General features: G+C 37.3%; 3 protein-coding genes across 8 annotated transcripts; all 3 read right to left on the bottom strand.

Annotated features, from left to right (window-relative positions):
* LOC111466273 (BEL1-like homeodomain protein 9) lies at window positions 1-2,642 on the bottom strand. Its single transcript, XM_023110885.1, has 4 exons — window positions 1,837-2,642; window positions 800-1,134; window positions 649-709; window positions 1-551 (listed from the first exon to the last, which is right to left on the bottom strand). The coding sequence occupies exons 1-4, from the start codon at window positions 2,362-2,364 to the stop codon at window positions 135-137; spliced, it is 1,341 nt and encodes a 446-aa protein (XP_022966653.1). The 5' UTR covers window positions 2,365-2,642; the 3' UTR covers window positions 1-134.
* A 6,073-nt stretch (window positions 2,643-8,715) lies between these two features.
* Window positions 8,716-11,523, bottom strand: LOC111466224 (protein NRT1/ PTR FAMILY 5.6-like). Its single transcript, XM_023110817.1, has 4 exons — window positions 11,176-11,523; window positions 10,885-11,102; window positions 10,224-10,777; window positions 8,716-9,692 (listed from the first exon to the last, which is right to left on the bottom strand). The coding sequence occupies exons 1-4, from the start codon at window positions 11,354-11,356 to the stop codon at window positions 8,819-8,821; spliced, it is 1,827 nt and encodes a 608-aa protein (XP_022966585.1). The 5' UTR covers window positions 11,357-11,523; the 3' UTR covers window positions 8,716-8,818.
* Window positions 11,524-13,958: 2,435 nt separating this feature from the next.
* On the bottom strand, window positions 13,959-21,014 carry LOC111466226. 6 transcript variants are annotated; one of them, XM_023110823.1, is made up of 7 exons: window positions 19,547-21,014; window positions 17,637-17,757; window positions 17,209-17,288; window positions 16,443-16,541; window positions 15,316-15,363; window positions 14,334-14,469; window positions 13,959-14,252 (listed from the first exon to the last, which is right to left on the bottom strand). In XM_023110823.1, exon 1 carries the CDS (start codon window positions 20,925-20,927, stop codon window positions 19,677-19,679), a length of 1,251 nt encoding a protein of 416 aa, XP_022966591.1. In that variant the 5' UTR covers window positions 20,928-21,014; the 3' UTR covers window positions 13,959-14,252; window positions 14,334-14,469; window positions 15,316-15,363; window positions 16,443-16,541; window positions 17,209-17,288; window positions 17,637-17,757; window positions 19,547-19,676. The 6 variants fall into 6 exon arrangements, with proteins under 6 accessions (XP_022966591.1, XP_022966590.1, XP_022966592.1 ...); XM_023110822.1 differs by lacking the exon at window positions 17,637-17,757; XM_023110824.1 differs by lacking the exons at window positions 17,209-17,288; window positions 17,637-17,757 and having other exon boundaries at window positions 15,316-15,412.
* Window positions 21,015-21,367: the final 353 nt, after the last annotated feature.

The following is a 21,367-nucleotide window of genomic DNA, read 5'->3' as shown; positions in this document are numbered from 1 at the left end:
TTTGGCCAACTCCAATTTCATCTGGGATTATAAAATTCTTACAAGTAGCTCAAATTTTATGAGTATAATGTCTTAATCAAACAACCTAGCTGCCCATGATGTTCCAAACCGAACATCCTCAGCCAACAAATCAATTAAAACCACTCATTTACAAACCCTTCACCATTGCCTTCTAACCCAAAGTTAAAATGCTGAGCTGCATTGATCGGAAACGGTTCCGTGAGAGTGATCCCGCCGTAATTCTGGTGGAGCCCCAGAGTTAAGGAAACGTTTCCGCCTCCGCCGCCGCCCATATGGGCGGCTCCTGCAGCCACATGAGGGTGGTGGGTCGGAATGAAATTGGAGTTGGACAAGTTCAGTTGGTTGTGATCATGATGTGATGAAGATGCATTGTTATTATTGCCGTTGTGGGATGAAATATGATCGTTGTCATTGTCGTCGTTTTCGTCGTTCTGGTGAGATTTCCGAGCTTGCCTTGTTTCTAGCATGTGGATTTCTTCCACCATTGGCTTCCAAAGCCTCACTCTTGCATTTATAAACCAATTTGATACCTGAACAAAAGTTGATTCATCATTCAACCCATCCAAGAAATTTGATGAAAAATATAAACTAGCTGAATTCAAATTTCGAATCCTACTCCAAACAGACCTGGCTTCGCGAGAGACCAGTTTGGCTAGCCAGCATGAGCTTATCCGTGTCAGTAGGATAGCTACAACATTAAAACAATCAAAAGCTTAAGCGGATAGGTTACAGTAAATTTAATCTTTTTATCCATTCAAATTCTCAACGTGTTTCTTACGGATGAAGGAAGTGTTCGAAGAGCCAAGCTCGGAGGACAGTGACAGCGCTCTCCGGGAGGCCTCTCTGAGGTCGCCAAACGGGTTGGTGGTCGACGAATGGTGCATTAGTGTTGTTGTGAATGGATGTTTGGCAATATGGGTTGTAAGGCTGCTGATTCTTCTTGTTGAATTGGAGCTGGTCGGCAATGGTGTTCTTTAAGAATTTGAAATGCTTAAACATGGCTGTTACGGCCAAGTTCATGTAGGGCGCTGCATTGCCAAGCCCTGCAGCGTATTCAAATGTTGTAACCACTGCTTGCATCTGTTGATAGTAAAGCTTATATCTTTTGTATACCTGTGGAACAACATGAAAAACAAAAGGGCCATGTTAACCCTGTCTAAATCCGGGATGTAATACCTCTTTATATTTTTCTTTTAAGCTTTCTTTCAAGATTTTTAAAACTGGTCAGGGTCAGGTTGTTAGAGAGAACTATATTTATATTTTTTTTTTTTTGTGTTCTCCTCTCTAATTTATCTGAGATCTCGAGTTTGTCACAAAAGATAACATCAAAATTATTCTAGGATTAAAAAAAACCTAAAACTTTTGACTACCTAAGATTCAATCATGGATTCCATTCACAATTCTCTCTTTTTTTTTTTCTCAAAATTGAAGGAATTAAATGGTTGCTTTAATAGAATTGTTTGGGGTTTAGTTCATTATTTTTAATCTAATCCATTAGTCCAATCAAAATCCGTCACGTCAATCGGTGAAAGTAAAAACATATCTTTTGTCTACCAAGGTAGAAATGATTTAAAAATGCATGAACATAATGAACACACAAAACAATAATAAAATAGCAATCAATGCAATTAGGAGCGTTCTTTTTTGGGGTTTGCCGAAGAACAATCAGTAAGTAAAAACTAGAAAGATCGGCAACAAAAAACAGTAAATTTTAAATTTTGAAACAACCCCACATCGAATCGATCAAAAAAACATCTGGGATTTGAACGAAATGTTGTAAGATTATCAAATTAACGTTTAGTAGAACATATATACCTCGTCCAGCATGGTAACGAGCCTGGATTTTTTCCTCCGGCTGTCGGCGCCGCCGTCGTCGTCGGTAGAGGTAATCGGATCAGGAATATCACCAGCCAAGCTTTCAAGAAGAGGGTCAAGAAGGAGGGGATCCGGCGGCGAGTTGTCAAACAGGTCGTGAAGCAGCTGCTGAGCGGGCTTCAAGAATTTGGAGCCCTTTAAAAGGGAGGCGGAGTAGCCAACAAAAGGGAGGGCAGAGGCGTAGCGCTGCTGGAGGTTGAGGTCGAGGGACAAGGGTTGGTCAGGGAGGAGCGGGGGGACATGGGCGGCGGCGGCGGTAGGAGGAGGAGGAGGAGGGTAATGAAAAGAGGGATTTTGAGGAAGTGGGTGGGAATCAAAGTGGGAGGAGATGAAAGAAGAAGGATGACATAAAGGAAGCAACGCAGCGGCGATGTGGGAATTATGATTATTATTTGCAATTCCCACACGAAGCTTATCTCTGCAGCTCTGGTGTGGGACATGGTACACTTCAAAACTCTCCTCCGCCATACCCAACACACACACAAAAGCTTAAAGAAGAAGATGAAGAAAGAGTTGTAATTATTTAATTAGCCGAGAGGAATGATTGAGGAGAGAAGGAAGTGATTGAAGATTGTAAGAACACAAACACACAAACACACAAACACACAAACTAATACATAGTTTCAGATGTTAACATACACATAAAAATTGCATCTTTTCTCTCTCTCTCTCTCTCTCTCTCTCGGGATAGGGTTTGAGGAGAGGTGAAGAGGGGAGCTGTCCATTTCAGCTTAGGGATTCTTTTTCTTCTTTTTTTTTTTTCTTTTTTCCTAAAAGATAAAAAATTTAAACTTCTAACATTTTGATCGAGAATAAAAGAACTTTAGGTCGGTCGGTCGGAGTCGTGCTAACTCAATTATTTGTCCACTTAACCTTTGTTTATTTATAGCAAGAGAATCGAATTCACTTCTATCATAGATTTTTTTTTCTTTTTGTGGTTTAGTTTTGATTGGATTAGAGTTTGAAATTGATAAACACAAAAATGGATTAAAATGAAAATGAGGAGGGAAGGTACAAGTAATGAGGCACAATAAATTATGATGGCCCCATGTTGTCTAAGCAATGGTTGCAGCCCACAGCAGGGCATCGTACTACTGTTATTATTTTTCCCATTAATTTCCCCTTTCAGCTCTCCAAATTATCCTCTTAAATTATTTAATAGTCCAAGAAAAATAAATAAAAGAATTATATAAAGAGTGTAAAATATGGTATATTTTGAACAGAAGGGAGATTTGGTTGAAGTGAAAGGGATTGTATAGTCAATATCCAAAACTGAGTGCTTTTAACACATCCCAGACTCCTAAATTACACCCAAAAAAATTATGAACAATTTTCCAAAAATGTCACTACTTTTTTCTAATTTTTAATATTAGATTTCAGCTTGGTTTTTTATTTTTCCAAATTTCTTTTTCATTAAAAAAAAAAAAAAAACTTTTAAATTGACTAACATTTTTTCAAAAAAATTAAAAATAACCATTTAAGGAAATTAAAAATTGAATGGAAAAGAATTTAATAATATTAAAAAGTTTAGAAAGTAAGATAAAAAAGAAAAATAATTATTTGAGTGAAGTTAATTAATAAATTAAGATTTTAGGATTAGGGAAAGATCCGGTTACTATTGACGGAGTTGGCGGTGGGTCAGATGACGTCGTCATCTCTGTGTTTTAAAAATGCTTCAGATGCCAATTTGTCGTGTTCTGTGTTTTGACGGAATTGTTTTTTACTGCCTTTTTCTTTTTTCCACCGCTCATCATTTATCCCCTACTCCCCTACCCCCTCTACACTTATTTTATTTTATTTTTTAATTTATTTATTTATATTGCTCACTCTTTATTTTAATATAAGATTTAATCAATTATAAAATATATATAACTGGATTTTAGAATTATTTAAGAAGACAAAAATACCTTAAAATGTTGAAATGACAAAGTGGTAATTATAATTTTTTTCTTTTTTTTTTATATATTAAATTTAAAATAATGATATTCAGACCGGGAGATGCACGTAGTTACTACTGTCACACTCACTGTTGGCGGCTCTTTTTACTAAATCACTGGTAAATTCTCATTTTGCTCAAGTGAACCATTTGTCCATAACGCATTCGTCTTTTGTTATACTAAGAAATTGTTTTCGAATTGAGCTTAAACACCTATTTAATTGTCGATCTTCAGGTATTGTGGTCTTCATCATAGTCAACATCACAATATCCAACTAGATTGTAGTCTTTGTTTTTTTTTTTTTTTTTGTACGAAAGATCATTGTCTATTGTTATCGTGCTGTTTTTCGATAATGGCAAGTGAAATCCTTCTCGCTTAAAATGAGGTGATCATTTATTTCTGAATAGATTCACTGTTTAAATATTTAACTTATCCTAAAAATGGTATGAGAGGCCAACTAAATCTGTGCTACTTCTTATAAAATGGTCATCTAAAAAGTTGGTAAGGTAATTGAAAGATATTCAATCAACTAATAGAAACGTGTAAAGCTAACTAAGGAAACCTTAGGTTTTATCTAACAATCTAACTAATAGAAACGTGTGAAGCTGATTAAGAAAATCTCAGGTTTTATCTAACAATCTCCAATAGAAACGTGTAAAGCTAACTAAGGGAACCTCAGGTTTTATCTAACAATCTTCTCCTCCTAAAACCTGTGGTATGTACTCCAGACTCCGGTTTTATCTAACAATCTTCTCCTCCTAAAACCTGTGGTACCCTAAACCCTAAACCCTAAATCTGTCCTTCCTAAGGAAACCTCAGGTTTCTCCAATAGAAACGTTTTAACTAAGGAAACCTCAGGTTTTATCTAACAATCTTCTCCCTAAGGAAACCTCAGGTTTTTTCTAACAATGTCCTCCCTAAGGAAAGGTTTCTCCAATATAAACGTTTTTTAACTAAGGAAACCTTTATCTAACAATCTCCTCCTAAAATCTAAACCTTTATCTAACAATCTCCTCCTAAAACCTGTGGAATGTCCTCCAGACTCCGGTTTAAACCTCATGTTTCTCCAATAGAAACGTTGGTTAACGGAGGTTTTATCTAACAATGTCCTCCGTAAGGAAAAGATTATCTAGGTTTAAACATCAGGTTTCTCCAATAGAAACGTTGGTTAACGGAGGTTTTATCTAACAATGTCCTCCCTAAGGAAAAGATCATCTAAAATCTCCTCCTAAAACCTGTGGTATGGCCTCCAGACTCCGGTTTAAACCTAACGGAGGTTTTATCTAACAATGTCCTCCCTAAGGAAAAGGAAAGGCCTCAGGAAAAGGTTATCTAACAATCTCCTCCTAAAACCTGTGGTATGTCCTCCAGACTCCGGTTTAAACCTAACGGAGGTTTTATCTAACAATGTCCTCCCTAAGGAAAAGGAAAGGCCTTAGGTTTCTCCAATAGAAACGTTGGTTTTATCTAACGGAGGTTTTATCTAACAATGTCCTCCTGATCAGCATGTGGTGCTTGCCTCCCTTGCCGACGAACAGGATGGTGTCGCGCCCTTCGATTTCAAGGACGGAGTCATCACCGAATTTCACCATCACATGAATCCCCGGAGTCAAGCTTGGAGAACGCAGACTTGGCCCCCACGATGTGTATGTTTTCACGCTTTGCATTTTCTTCACCGTCCCATGAATCCCCGGAGTCAAGCTTGGAGAACGCAGACTTGGCCCCCACGATGTGTATGTTTTCACGCTTTGCATTTTCTTCACCGTCCCATGAATCCCCGGAGTCAAGCTTGGAGAACGCAGACTTGGCCCCCACGATGTGTATGTTTTCATGCTTTGCATTTTCTTCACCGTCCCATGAATCCCCGGAGTCAAGCTTGGAGAACGCAGACTTGGCCCCACGATGTGTATGTTTTCACGCTTTGCATTTTCTTCACCGTCCCATGAATCCCCGGAGTCAAGCTTGGAGAACGCAGACTTGGCCCCCACGATGTGTATGTTTTCATGCTTTGCATTTTCTTCACCGTCCCATGAATCCCCGGAGTCAAGCTTGGAGAACGCAGACTTGGCCCCCATGATGTGTATGTTTTTACGCTTTGCATTTTCTTCTACTCAAACCTGAGGCCTGTGTGTTGTTAGATCGACGCTCTAACCACCTGAGCTATTCAACTTGACTGTTGATAAGGTTGGCTCTTCCGCAATGATATACCACCAATGGCTTCAACTAGGCTCTGATACAACTTGTTGTTTTTCGACAATCGGCAAGGTCGGCAAGTGAAATTCTTTTCGGTGAGAGGAAATCGTTTGACGGGAAGTTGTTGAAAAATAACAGAGAGAGAGAGAGAGTTGCTAAATACTCTTGCTTAAAATGAGGTGATAATCTATTTTTGTGCTACTTGATACAAAATGGTCATCTAAAAAGTTGGTAATCATTCGAAGAGTTTATCAAATGGTCAAAGAAAGATATTCAATCAATTAATAGAAACGTGTAAAGCTAAATAAGGAAACCTCACGTTTTATCTAACATATTGTACCTTTAACATATCTTAGGATCTATTGAGCTGCATCCAAATGAGGTTTTTTTGGATTTGGCATGTACCGACTAGTGATACCAACGACATTCTCAAAGCCCTTTGATTGGTTCATGTAGATCTTCTCATCCAACTCTTCGTGCAAGAAATTATTATTCACATTCATCTTCAATAATTTTCAATTTTTACTTGTTGAAAGCACTAGTGAGATCATAGTCTAGTCCATATTGTTGAGAAACCCCTCGAACTATAGGTTGAGCCTTGTATCTCTCGATTAATCAATTCGGACGAACACTTTATTTTATAAACCTACTTGCAAGAGATGGGTTTGACATCTCCTAATCTTAACACTAGTTCGCAAAATCTTACTCTATCGCCTTTTGCCAGGCCGAGTTTTTTTTATACTTCTTCATAGGTCTTTAACTCTTTTAACTCCATCTTCTAAATTAGCTTCATTAGCATACTTTGGATTGCTTTTTATCGTCTTGTTTGTTGAGGTATCATTTCCTTTTCACTAGGTTTGCTTCGTTGGGTCACTTCTCGCTCACCAATATCAATGCTACTTGAATCTTCAGACACATCAACACTTGACCAAATGTGTGCAGTTTTCTCTGCCATCTTTTATGGTAGAATTTCTTTAATGTTATTTGAGTATGGTTAGACTTTCTTCTCTGAGGACCACCACACTTTCATGACACTACTTTGATAGCCAGTCATGTGGTTTGAGTTTCTTGAATCAGTGGTCTAATCATTCTAATAATCTGTATGCTCTCGTATCATTGTCATGAGCGTTAACTCATCTTTTTCTAAGGCACATTGTACCTTTACATCCCATTCATCCACCATTTTATTTTTTTGTATTTTTTTTGGGACCATTAATCCTTGGATTTGTGACCCTTTTTCGCAGGGGTAGCAAATGACTTCAAATCTCTTCCCTTGGAAACTCTGGTTGTCGTTCTTTTTGTATCCATCTTTAGTGGATGACTTATTATTGCTCCAACTTTCACTTATATAGAGCGTTTCTCCTTCACCCTTCAACGTGGTGCCTCACATTTACTTAGCCGTGATTTCTTGATTGGCTAGCAATTTTTCAAACTCTATAAGTGATAGTTGAGAGGATCTCATTATACAGCAATAACGAAACTTTTGTATTCTGGTCACAATCCGTGGATGATGACCATCTTCATTTGAGCTTCTCCGACGATAGACTCTGCATCTAGTTCAGTAATCTCACAACAGATCGACCTAATCATGTGGAAGTATTGAGTAATCATCATGTCATTTTATGAGATTGATAACAAACTCTCCAGAAGTTAGCATCATATTGTTCTTTTTTTAGAAAAGTGTCACGAACTTGTTTCTTGCTTCTTTCGATATGTTGTCATCTCAAATGTGTTCCAACATCTCTTCTTCTACTGTGGTCTTCAAAGAAAACATTACTTTGTTTGCTTTCATTCTCTATTTGCACAAGGTGTCATTAGCACCTTCCTTTAGCAGCAAAGTTTCGCTTTCATCAACGACCTCTCAAAGATCTTGTCCTTATAGATATGACATTATACATGTTGCCCACGTATTATAGTTATTGCTATTGAGTTTCTTGGTTCCTCCAATGACCTGGAGATCATCATCATGTTGGCAGTACATCAATAGTATCAAACAAACTAGTTTTCAACACATAACTTGTAGCGTCACGGACTACTCACGACACAAAAAATACTTAGTCAATAATAATCTTAAAAAAAATCGTTTTTGATGTGGAAGATCAATCAAAGCTGCAACCCTAAAGCATATTAAGATTTTTAAGAGATTTAACAAACGATACCCACCTTGCTTTGATACTTGATAAACAAAAATACCTATTCTTAGAATATCTAAATATTTATTCTTAAATTATGGAGATACCTAAAATACTAGGTATCTATTTGTAAAAAAATAACTAATATCTTTTTTTTTAAATACATAAACTATTTTTCTAAAGTACACCAGTAATGTACTTAATATATTATCAAGATATTTGATTCTTTAGGTATCTTTCCATTTATTACTATTCTCATATCTTTTTAATTTATTTGATTTTCACAGAGAATTTTCACACATAATCTAAGTGGGGTGGTTTTAGCAAATATTCTCATTATTCACGTGATTATTGGATTTGACCCTAGCAAGTTATTGATGATATTTTAATCTAAATTTTTAAAAGTATTTAAAAAAATCTTTATATATAAAACTTTCAAAATAATATTAATATCCTATAATAAAAAATAATAATAATAATAATTAATTAATTTTTTTAAAAATAAATTATTTATCTATACTTGAAAGATGATTTTTAAATAATACTGTTATTATTACTAATAAAAATTGTTAAACGTATTTATAAATAGCAAATTCTTTTTTTCTAATACATAATTACCCATTTACCTCATTAAACTAAAAACTAAGGCACTAAAATATTCTAAGCCATCGACTCTCCATTTTCACGCGCTTCATCCTCATAGCAATCGGCCACGACCACGCGCCGCTGCACATTCTTGTACGAGTAGCAGCGCGTGATGAGTACATAGACGCACATATTCGCAGCCGAAACGGCGGCCAACAGCCAATAAAACTTGTCGAGGCGGCTGCTGTTCAAGTCCTTGCCGAACCAGCTCTTACCGGTCCGGCGAGTAATGTTGTCGACCGCCGTGATCAGCAGGCTGCTCAGAAAACTTCCGGCCCCAATTACGCTCAGGTAAAATGCAATGCCGAGGCTCCTCATTGAATCAGGGACTTGATCGTAAAAGTACTCTTGGAGGCCGACGATGGCGAAGCCGTCGCCGATACCGACGATGAGGAACTGTGGGGCCAACCAGAACACCGACATTGTTTGGGAGGCGGTTTTGGGATTCTCCGCCGCCACGTGGAGTCTCTTTTTCTCAACTACGGCTGCTGTGATCATCGTAGCGATGACGAAGAGCATTCCGATGCCGATTCTTTGAAGGATGTTGATGCCTCTCTCGTTGCCGGTGGCTCGCCGGAGTAAGGGTACGAGGAGCTTGTCGTAAATGGTGAGAGAGACGATCATTCCGACGGCGGCTAGGCAGAAGATGGTGGTCGGCGGGAGGATTAAGCCGTGGGTGATTTTCCGGTTCAAGTTGGCGGCTTGTTTGATGAAGAACGTTGAGGTTTGGCCTACGGCGACTCCGAACGGCAGAGTGGCCAACCATATGGGTATCATGTTCAATATTAGCTTCATTTCCTCCACCTTTGTCACCGTCGCTAGCCGCCATGGACTTTCCTTCTCCGCCGGTGCTCCACTTTCTTCATAAATCGCTGCTTTGTCTAGAAATCTGAATTCCAAAGTTTTAATTTTTATGATTTGGAAATGTATTTAGGAGATTAAAATGGGATCAGTGAGCTAACCAAACCAAGTAAAGTAAGTTACCAACTTACGGTTAGTTGACAAATTGTGGACTAAGTTTTGTGTTTTAACTACGAAAATTGTTACCTGTTCTTAACTTGAAGTGAAAGTTTGCCAAATTAGTGTTCTTAACGAGTAAGATTGTCAAATTGCTAAAGAGAAAGTTTAAGAAACTAGTTAGTTCTTTTTACACTGTATGTTCTTTTCAATACAACAACGAATAGAATTGAAAAGCTAACGACTTAATGTTTCTTTGCTCCAAAAGAGTTGTCCACTCAATTTGTTCCTTTGATTCTTTTTATTTGTTTCGATGTATTATTTTTTATTTATTTTGACATATTTTGATCGAGGGTCACATCCCTATCATTGGTAGGTTAAGTTAAGCATCCAAAAGATTTATCCCCTTCGTTCGTTTACTTTTTTTTTAGTTGCTTGGAAAGATGGTAAAGTTAATACTTACTTGAGCTTGTGGGTGTGGTACAAGAACCTTCCATGAGCGTTATTAGCCGTCTTAGGAGTTTCATGCAACAAACAAGGATTCGTTGGGTAAGGAAACTTTCTCTTTCGAATGGCCGCCACAAGAACCTGCAACAACGGCGTCAACGGACTTCCAGACGGTTGTCGGTACCGATAAAACGGCCGTCCGATGACAAAAATGACTATAGAAACTGCCATCACCGCTGTAAGAATCAAATCTCCAGCTCCCCAACTGATATGATCTTGTACATAAACAATAACTGTAACGCCAAACAACAATCCAGAACAAAGACCGAAGTTCCACCAATTGAAATATGACATTTTTTTCTTTCGTTCTTCTGGATGATCGTCGTCGAATTGATCGGCTCCGAAGCTCTCGAGCGACGGCTTGTGGCCGCCGGTTCCTATGGAGATCAAGTAAATAGCAAGGAAGAAGATGATCTCGTGGATCTTCCTTGGTTGTGTGCAGTCCTGATCATTGCTTCCACAAAATTTTAAACTCGGAATAGTGGCCGACATGGTTAAGAGAATCAAACCCTGAGCAGAGAATATTTAACTTTGAATTACTGTTTACCATATGCATCATATCTCACATTGACTAAACATAATTTTATATTGACATTGGAGAAAAGAAAAGAACGGACCAAGACGTAGAGAATGGAAGAGAGGAGGACGGTGGCATAGCGGCCGAAGTACGCGTCGGCGAGAAAGCCGCCGAGGAGCGGCATCAAAGTGGTGACGCCGGTCCAGTAATTGACACTCCTGGCCGCCGTCTTCAGCTCTTGATGAAGAACTTTCGTCAAATAAATGATCAAACTTGTGGCGATCCCAAAATAACTCAGCCGCTCACCAAACTCGATGGCTGCAAATCCCATAAGTTTTCAAAACAAAAGAAAGATTGATCATTCATGTCAAACACTTGGGAAATTCATTACCTATGATGAACAGAGAGGCTTTCCAAGCACCGGTGGAAGCTCTTAGAGGAACTCTCCCTTTGTAATCAACTGAAGAATCGGCAACCCATTTCTCATGATCACCGCCGCCTCCGCCGCCATCGCCGCCGCCATTGACTTCTGATCTTTGCAATTCTTCTCTCTCGGCCAAGCCTTTCATCATCCCAAAGAAACCCAACACGAAATTTGGTTTCTTTTTCAAAAGCTATCCGCCACCAAAATCTTGGATCTTAGCTGCTCCACTTTGCACTCGTTATATAGCCCAAGATTTTGACCGTAAAACACACTTAATTTTCTTACCCTCTATGGTAAAAATGGAATAGATGACGTAGTTGAAGTTAAAAACAGGAACTTTTTGTCTTGTTTTTTCATGGTGTGGTGTGTGATTAGTAGTGAGGGAATAGGTTTGGAAGCCAATTTGTGTGGTGGGAAATTTGGGAAGTGGGTTAGAAGCTATACTCATTAAAGTGGAATAATGTTTATATTCCACCATACAATGAATATAATGCAATTTTAAGAAAAATTATTAAGCCCTTAGATTTGGTTTAATTCTTTTATTAACATGGTGGGTGGCCTTTGATTGGGGAAAAGAATTAGTTCGGCATGAATTGGTTGAAGATAACTATCTGTGAAAAACACTCGCACATTTATTAAGACCAATCAAGAAGAGATAACTAGGTGGGAAACACTCGCACACTTCATTAAGACCAATCGAGAAGAGATTTACACTCACAAACTTTATTAAGACCAATCGAGAAGAGATAACTATCTGTGGGAAAAACTCGCACACTTTATTAAGACCAATCGAAGAAAGACTAAACTTTGTATTGTTTGGGATTTCTTAGGATGATGATCTAAATAGGGTGGAGGGGTATTTATAGGTAGTCAGTCTATTCACTCTTAGAATCGAGAAGTAAAAAACATGATTTTGTTATAGTGGAATGTCAATACCACTAAATGCGAAATTCATATCCAAATCCTGATTCGAGTCCTAGGTATTGATCGTTACACTGTTACTTAGTTGAAATAACTTTTAATGTTCGAGCACGAACGGTACCTTCATACTTTGTACGTTATTCGACATTGAACAATACATGAATGTAAACCGAAAAGCAAAATGTTTGATTTGTATTGTAATTAATTTGAAATTAAGTTGCCCATTGATTAGGTAATGTTGTATGGGAATCTATAATTAAAGCCCTAAGATTTGGTCTAGAGAAAAGCAAGCATATCACTATTTATCAAAGTTAAAAAAAAAAAATTTAATTAAACATGATGGATCAACCATTGTTTGTTCCCACCATTCCAAAAAAATAAATAAATATTGTTCCCACCCAATATAATTAATTAATTAATTAATTAATTAAGAGCTGTCCCCCATGTAATTGACCTACTAAAACCAACTTTTGACCCTTAATTCTCTCTTAATTATTCACTCTTTTATTAAATTTCTATCCTTTTTTTTTTTCAAATAAATTTAAATCCAATTTTTATTGACAAAATCTAGTTGACACCAACCATATAGTGTAACGAGAAGACATTACGTACTATTAAAAATATACCGTCTTGTACTATTGTGGACAACTTTTCAAGACCGAACAAATGTTGTTCGAGGGAAGGATTTCTAAGGGTGCAAAAAAAAGTGGTAGAAATTATGTAACCCACAATGTGATCTATGGTGGAGAGTTATTGGATAAGAGATGTACTTTGAAGAAAGAGGAGTTGTCCTCGATAAGAGAAAAAATGACTAATTTTGAAAGGCTCGACTTGGGAGTAAAACTAGATAAGAAGAAAATCATGAACATATGAGTCAACGAAAACAGATACGAGACGTTTATGATAAAGCCAAAAATAAAGTAAACAGCCAATAACCAAAGACATCGGTAAATATTCCTTTTCATTGTGGTCATACCACCCCGTTTAAAGATCATAATTAAACTACCTTGAATTGTTTCTTCTAGACAACTTTATTCTTTTTAAAAAATTTAAATCCCCTCTCATCCATCTAATGGCTTACCCATATCTTTAATTATTCTATGTATGAATTGAATGACAAATATTAGAGAAGATAATTAGTTCACAAACGTTGACTTTATATTCCGAAAAGAATTCGGTAAATAAGTAGTCAAACTCCGACAAAAATCGAGTTTACATTGTATTCAATATGCGACAATAATCATTCAAAAAGACAAAGGGACATCGTTAGAACTCATGTAATCCTAAGTAAAATGGTTAAGGTTTGTTTGTCATTTTGTTGGAAAAGGAACAAAAAAAAGTTGCAGTAAAAGGTAAAAAGAAGGCAAAAGAGTGAAAGAGCAGCCAACAGAAGCAGCTTTGGTTTTGGTTTTGGTATTGGCAGTGCGTGTGAGATTCATGGAGGTCAAATCCATCATTCTCACTAAGATTCTCTCTTCACTTTCATTTTCAATCTCATATCTCTCCCTCTCTGCATAATTTGATTTGGATCCCATACCTTCAAAACCAAAATTCTCCAGCTTTTCTTCAAGGAATATATTCTATTCTATATCTTTATCTCTAACCCACATGCCTACATGATATGCTAAACAGATTCCCACTAATGTTTTTCATTTGTCTCTCTCGAACCCGATAAGCGATCGAAAAGATCACTGATGAGTATTGATTGAGTTGATCGAATGTTTTTTTTAGAAATTTTTGATTTAGTTTGATGGGATAATTCAAGAAAAAAGAATACTTTTCTATAAGTGGGTTTTTTACTAATTTGTAAAGAATTAGATTAGATTGCTGTATTTCACTTCAATGTCTTATCAGTTTCTCATTCTCTTCAACATTTGAAACTGTTCTTTGATGTGCCATTCCATTATTACAACAACTTGGTTTGTAATATTGAAAAACAATTGTATTGGTAGCTGAGTCAGAATCATCTTCGACGGGAGACGTTCGTAGTTCAGCAGCCTGATAAATGATAGAGGATGGTCTTTCTTTCTATGATTATGGTGTGTTCGATCCTTGTGGAGGGGGGAATTCTACTCCGTCTCCAAGCCCTTCTTCTCATCCATTCCAAACTTAGAATTATAAATCTGCCCACAAAAGAGAATATTACTTTTGGGTCTGAATCATCAGAAAAGGTTCAAAACTATCATAATTTTCTCCAGTATTACCTTAGCAAAGCAGAGAAAGAGATACCAAGTAGTCTAAACAAGATTGGTCCGTCCATGCCATAACAGTAACAATCACTTTATTTGATTGGGGTGTCTGTGATATGTGGAATGGTCTTTAAATGGTGCTGGACAATCTCTGTTAAACAAAAGGAAGTTTTACTGCATTACATGTGTGTTCTAATAGTACTTGATATGTGGAATGGTCTTTAAATGGTGCTGGACAATCTCTGTTAAACAAAAGGAAGTTTTACTGCATTACATGTGTGTTCTAATAGTACTATATCTTCAAACAGATAACAATCTTATCAATACTCTGAACATATCTATAGATCCTAACAATGATCGAGGATGAGTTTAATATCAAATTTGGAACCGTGAATAGCATATTTAGATAACGGAAGCACTTTTCAAATTCTATGAACGAAACTATTGGAAAAATGGATGTGTTCTTGCCACAAGTGTTTAAAGGGGAGTAAAAGAGGAGAAAATGTATAAGAAGATTATGAACAAGTGAAAAGGTTGAAATAGCCGCCCACCTCTGCCGAAGTCAACAAGTTATCAAAAAGCCAATGACAAAACTATTTTGCAAAAAAAACTTCTCAGCTAACCATAGAACTATTGTGACTGTAGCACTAGTGGCGTTTTGTGATGGAAACCTAAAATCCACTAAGCTATATTCGAGTGGACACTTAGTTAAAACATGTGGAAACCAGAAGATTAAATCGATTATGATGGTTGACCATGAAGACTTGATCTTATTGGACCAATAAATGGGAAAGAACTATCACAAAAATGGGTAGAATATAGCTTTTCGACCAAGAAGACAGCAAGAACAAAGCATAGCATCAAATGAACCAGAACCGAAAGAAAACGAAAACAGTTCTCACTTTGGTCTTATCAACAAATCTACAGCAACTGAACAATTCTAAGAAAGCTAAAAAAACCCTACAGAAGCTAGAAAAATATTGAAGAATAGTGGTACCTGAGTTAGTAAATATAGCAATGATGCCCAGGGAAAGCAATTCCATCCCTGTGGATAATGATATCTCTAACTTATCAGTCCAAGCCTGTTAAAGCTCCTATAGTGTATTTGACATTAGGTGCATGAGATATGTACGTCATTAATACTATGAATACAGGTCAACCAAAATGGATGTGAGGCTAAGCGACTAAAGGTATAAAGGGACTTACTACCTACAAAATGCGACTTTTTGATCAATGCATTATGTAGCACTCAATCACAAAGACAGCCCCAGTAGTGATTGGATATGCTTGCGAGTCACAGAGGCAATAGCAAATGTGTAATTGCAGACAATATGCTTGGACAAAAAATAACGAAGGATGCGATTCTACTATCATCTGACAAGTATAGCTAAAATGGGCGGGTGAAGTGCTCTACCAATAATATTTTATTTTCCTGTGCAATTTTCAGGACTTCTTAATTGAAATCATCACACAGAATGCAATATAGAAACAGTTTATCGGTATTCACAGACGGGAGAAAAAGAGAACTTTCTTTAAAGAATATGATTGAAAACAGAAACTACCATGCTCTAAATGAAGCTGACGCTAATCTAGAAGATAGACCATGAGTCTGTTCTGGGATCGCGAACTTCACTTATGTTTCATGGTTGATTTGCAAGTATAATCTGCCTAAATACTCGAATGATACTGGTTCTTCATGTTTTTTTTTTTTTTTTCCTTCAATTGTAGGTTAATAATGAAAGCATTGCACCAAATAAAATTGGTTTTCCCTTTAAAATGGAAGCTACATAAGAATTCTAAGGCTGTACGAAATTAGGAAGAGGTAGGCTAACACCCAGCATGGAAAAGAGTTTCCACCAAACTTACTTAGTGAAAGGGACCTCTAGAATAAGGGATTAGAAATTCGCTACTTTGCACACGTATAAGAGTAAATTTCAGTGGGACAGAAGTTGTCAAAACCTTCTTAATTCAATATCAAAAAGTGCCAAAATGTATTGCAACCAATGAGCCAACCAGCAGATAAGATCACATAATTATTTGTCACATCTTGCATAATAGCAAAGACAATTCTAATAAAGCTAAAAGAACCTACAGAAGCAAGCAAATGCTTAAGAATAACGATACCTTGAGGTTTTTTTTACAGCACCTATATTTGGCCAAAGTTATCTTCATCCCTGTTGATAATGCTATCTCCAATTTATCTGGCTAAGCACATTTAAGTACCTGTACAAGTATTTGACATTAAGTGCTTGAGATAGTGCGCCATTAATATTATCTCTAGAAGGCAATCGAAGGATGGCAACTCGCTACAGGGTTCAAAAAAGAATACAACAATGTGTTACTCGATGCCCAATCCCTTCCCACAGCTTCTGTAATTTCATTGACGTGTTGAAATTACAAAAAGAAGGCAATCCCCTCAGAATTAAATCTCTTATAAAAAAAAAAGTTTCAAATGGGATGTGAGGTAAGAGGGATCAAAATAAAGAAAGATTAATAATGACACCAAGTAATAGCCATAAAAACTAGTGATTCAAGAAAACTATTAAATGATCTTTCCTTATCACAAAAGATGCCGCTATTTTGCGCACACATAATGGTCCAGAAGAAAGTTATAATAAGATTACACCAAAGAATCTCTTTTCCGCCCTTGAAAGGATGCCCAAGCAGAACAGATGGTAAGAGAGCATTCAAATTGTACAAAGTCACTATATGACATTGACAGTGGGATTTTACATTTGATGGCATCAATCATAAAGTTAGCACTACCATATAATTGGATATACTTGTGAGCTGACGGAGAGCCGCATAAAGTACCAATTGCATAAACATTGCACAAGATCTGCTTATGAAACAACAAACAGAAGAATATGAAAGGATGGTGAGACGCTACCATCATCAAACAAGTGCAGCTCGAATGGATGGCTGAAGTTCTCTGTAATAGTATTTATGCTGCTGTGCAATACTGTGTTCCTTGGATTGAAAACACCAAAAGGAATGCAATATCAGACAAATTTCTTCCCATTCACAAAGGAAGGAAAGAGGTTTCTTTCTTTCTTTTCTTTTCTATCTGAACCTAAGAAGCACAAACACGAAGACGACGAAACGCCAATTTCTAAAGAACAAGGACACGTCCATTGGGGACACGTTCTTTTCTTTATTATTACTTCAATATTTATGGAAATTTAACATAAAATACTAAATATACTCCATTAAAAAGCATAAAATAGCAAGTACTCTAATTTAGTTTAGCTCACCGAAAGCTAAGAAAAAATAAAAGTAATTTAAGTGGTGAATAACCGACAACAAAGAGAAATTTACCTCTACAAAAGCTTGACCATAAAGGGTGGAATACATAATCTGCCTTACTATTAGAGGAAGGACAAAGGACAAGTTGAAGGCCTGAAGAGTCTTCAGAAAATTTGTACTGTATAAGAACAACCTAGAAAAATATGATTAGCATTTTTGCACATGGCCTTTACCAGAATGCACCAATTTGTTTTAAGTACTGTTTGGATAGTAGCCTGGAATTTTATCATCAGTGTTAACTGTTGAGGCCTCAGAGATAAAATCAAATGAGAAATTTAATCATCCATTGCTTTGGCAATTATACTATCCTATCATTGAAGAAAGTCTTGGAAAAATGGTAATCTTCTCGGAAATAGATATGAAATAATATCTTGAAAGAGAAAGACCAGATGAATATGAGACCATAAGATTAGCAACTCCAAATTTTGATCATACAGATTGGTTCATAGATCCAGTAACCAATCATTGTTTTGAGCATTTCAACTGTGGTATTCCATATCTTGGGAAAATTTTGAACAAGAATGTTATCTGAATGCATAGATTAGGTCAAATCCACCCCGGTTGTATTATTCTTCATAAAATCCTTGAGACTTAAAAGATGAGATAGAGTTCCGAGGGCTATAGTTGGAGAAGTTAGTGTTAAATTTAGGAGTCCATCCCACCTCCTCTTTATGGATGCTGACCCCAGCCACATGGTGGAGGCGATCTTCTGAAACTTATAGAAGACAGCACTGAATTGGATCCAGAAGAGGGAAAAACAACGACAACTAAGTGGTGGAGGTGATCATTTGAGATTCCAATATTTATTGGTCATTTGAAGTAGATGAATTCTATGAATAAGAGAATAGTTAGTTAGAGATGTGAACAACCAATTCACCTCAAGCAAAACTGCTAAAGAGAAGCAAATTTGACTAGTGGCTCCAATTCTGAAATGCCTTCTTCCTCATGAGACAGTGTAGACATACGTTGAGAAAAGCAGTCCATGACATACTGCTAATTTCCATGATACCACGAAAAGAGGATGTATTACAGTGACCAAGCCCACAAATGTGTAAATACACATGGGCACTTGCGCGGGGCAAGTAAACACTAAACAGTATCTGATGAGAAATTTAGACAGTTGAAGTTTTAACACAAACTAAAGATAGTAGTTACACCATAACTTTCAGCAAGCTTGTTTAAACTGTGTCAAGTGAAAATATTAGGAAGAGCTAACACTCTTGATAGACTTTTGAGGAAGACGTCTTCGTTGTTTGGCCCATTCTATTGCATCTTTAGTCAGGAGGTGTAAGAAGATCTAGATCATATCCTTTGGAGCTATGACTTTGCACCTTTTGTTCACAGTTTTTTCTTTCAAGTGTTTGGTTTTTGGTGCGCCGGACATACAGATCACAGGGAGATGTTTGAGGAGTCCTTCCTCCATCTGCCTTTTCAAGAGAAGGGGAGGTCTTTGTGGTAAGCTGGGGTGAGTGCGGCGTGCCGTGTTGTGAGGTATTTGGGGGTAGAGGAACAATAGGACCTTTATGGGAGTCGAGAGGGGACCTTCTGATGTGTGGTTCTTAACAAGATTCATTGTTTCTTTTTAATCATGATATCCACAAAAATTTGTACAGTGTGCCCATTCAGGGTTGAAGCATTCTTCCATTATAAAATCTTCCACTTTTTTATGCTTTTACAAGAAGAGAATCAAACTAATAATCTGCCTACAAGCAACATGTAAAAAAAACATATTTGTGACAACAAATTGTGGAGTGAATAGATAGACATAAAGAGTTAATAAGTCAGTGCATTATACAAGACATTTACAGTGGATATGCAATTAAGTATTTCTCAGCCATCTCTAAAACTAAACAAGTCCAAAAGATATTATTAAACGAGAAGGTATTTTATACATACTTTGAAAGACAACCACATCAGCTAACCTTCCTATGAGACATTATCAGCCTTTCCAGCTCAACTGCAGCAATTCCATAACACAATCAAGTTGAAGTTTTCTTCTTCAGCCAATATGGTTGCAGCACTACAATGACTTCAGAATATGAGCTCCTGGACTCAGTTCGACCGAGTTTTCATCGGTTTGAATCTGTAACTCCCATCCTGCTCCAAACTCATGTCATAAACTTCAGAATATGAACCCTTGGATCGCCTCGAATCCTTGCCTTTTCCATACTGTCTATTACCATTATGCATCTGAGGACTAGGAACCCTTTGTCTTCTATCCAATCCAATTTGTCCTGAATTCAACTCCCTCTTAGAAGACTCGAGGTTTCTTCCATTTTCCCGACTCCCGAATTTACGACCATTGTTACTACTTGATGGTACCATGGAACTCTTCAGATAATAATCCTCTGTATCCGAGTAATCTGAATTAGCTTCTCCTTCACTCACTGACCCACTTCTCAATTTCCGGTTAGAAGACCTCCGGTAAGTCTTAAAATCATCTACTTGAAATCTAGTTTCAATTCCATTTCCAGCTTCTGAGCCCAAGCTCGAAGATCTCTTAGAAGACTGGAGGTTTCTTCCCTTTTCCCGATTCCTGAATTTACCCTCGTATGTCTTTCCTTTTTGACCATTACTACTTGATGGAACCGAGGAACTCCTCGGATAATAATCAGAGTAATTTGAATTAGCTTTTTCTTCACTCACTGACCCAATTCTTAATTTCCGGTTAGAAGACCTCCGGGGAGTCTTTAAATCGTCTTCTTGAAAACTAGTTCCAATTTCATTTCCATCTTCGGAATCCAAACTCGAAGAACCCTCCGACCCTGTTATACTTCTGTACGGCTTTACACTGTGAACCACCCCTTTCGGGAAAAACCTTGCGGAAGGCAGTTCATCAACCGTCTCAAACAATTGAGGCCCATCTTTTTCCGTCCACAAATCGAATCCACCGGGCCTCTGAAACCTATCCGCCAAGACCTTCACCTGCTCATCGGCGCCAACAGAGAACAAATTGGGAGCCTTCTCCACAACCTCCCACGGCCTCTCCAGCTCGGACACAGCCGCCTTAAGTTCAGCCCGCTTACGCATCTCATATATCTGGCGTTCGCGACACAACCGGGCCTTGAGCAACTGCTTAGCTTTCTTAGCCTGCATCCGCTTCCACTGCCACTTCGACACTCCGCCTGGATAAGTTCTTGGACCTCCACCCATTCGAATAAGCGTCGTGATCTTCGTAGCGGTCCGTATCCCATTGGGAAAGTACAAAAGGCGGTTTGAACCAGTTATGGACTGAGAGAAAGAGAATAACGGCGGTGGTCGAGGAGGGTTTGAAATTGCGAGTGAGATTGGGAAAATTGGCATTTCTTCGTCGATAATTTGAAGCCGAAGAAATCAAACGAAACGACAACTTCCAAATTGCAGATTGCTGAATACTGCAAAATTGTGGCGGAGGAGGAGGAGGAGGAGGTGCCGAGATATTCACAGCGGCGGATTGGATTTTATGGGCCGCCGGGAATGTCAAGATCTTTAGCCGAATACTGAAAGGCCCATAATGTAAAAGCCCAATGGGCTTATACTATTTTGAAAATGATTTTGCATCAATAAAAAAACAATTAAAATCTCATTTCATGAAAACATAATTTCCACGTATTATTAAGAAGTAGATAGCATAAAATAAATTAATTAATTAAAGAAAATAAAATATCAACCATGAATATATTTATATAAAATTGATGTCATAATTTAATAATAAAGTGTTCAGAATTTAATTATTAAAAAAAAAAAAAAAAAAAAAAAAAAAA

The sequence above is a fragment of the Cucurbita maxima genome, unplaced genomic scaffold (genome assembly GCF_002738345.1).
Source record: "Cucurbita maxima cultivar Rimu unplaced genomic scaffold, Cmax_1.0 Cma_Scf00030, whole genome shotgun sequence".
Classification (NCBI taxonomy): Eukaryota; Viridiplantae; Streptophyta; class Magnoliopsida; order Cucurbitales; family Cucurbitaceae; genus Cucurbita; species Cucurbita maxima.
Note: the sequence above shows the minus strand (reverse complement) of the source record. Positions and strands in the feature narration are given on the sequence as shown.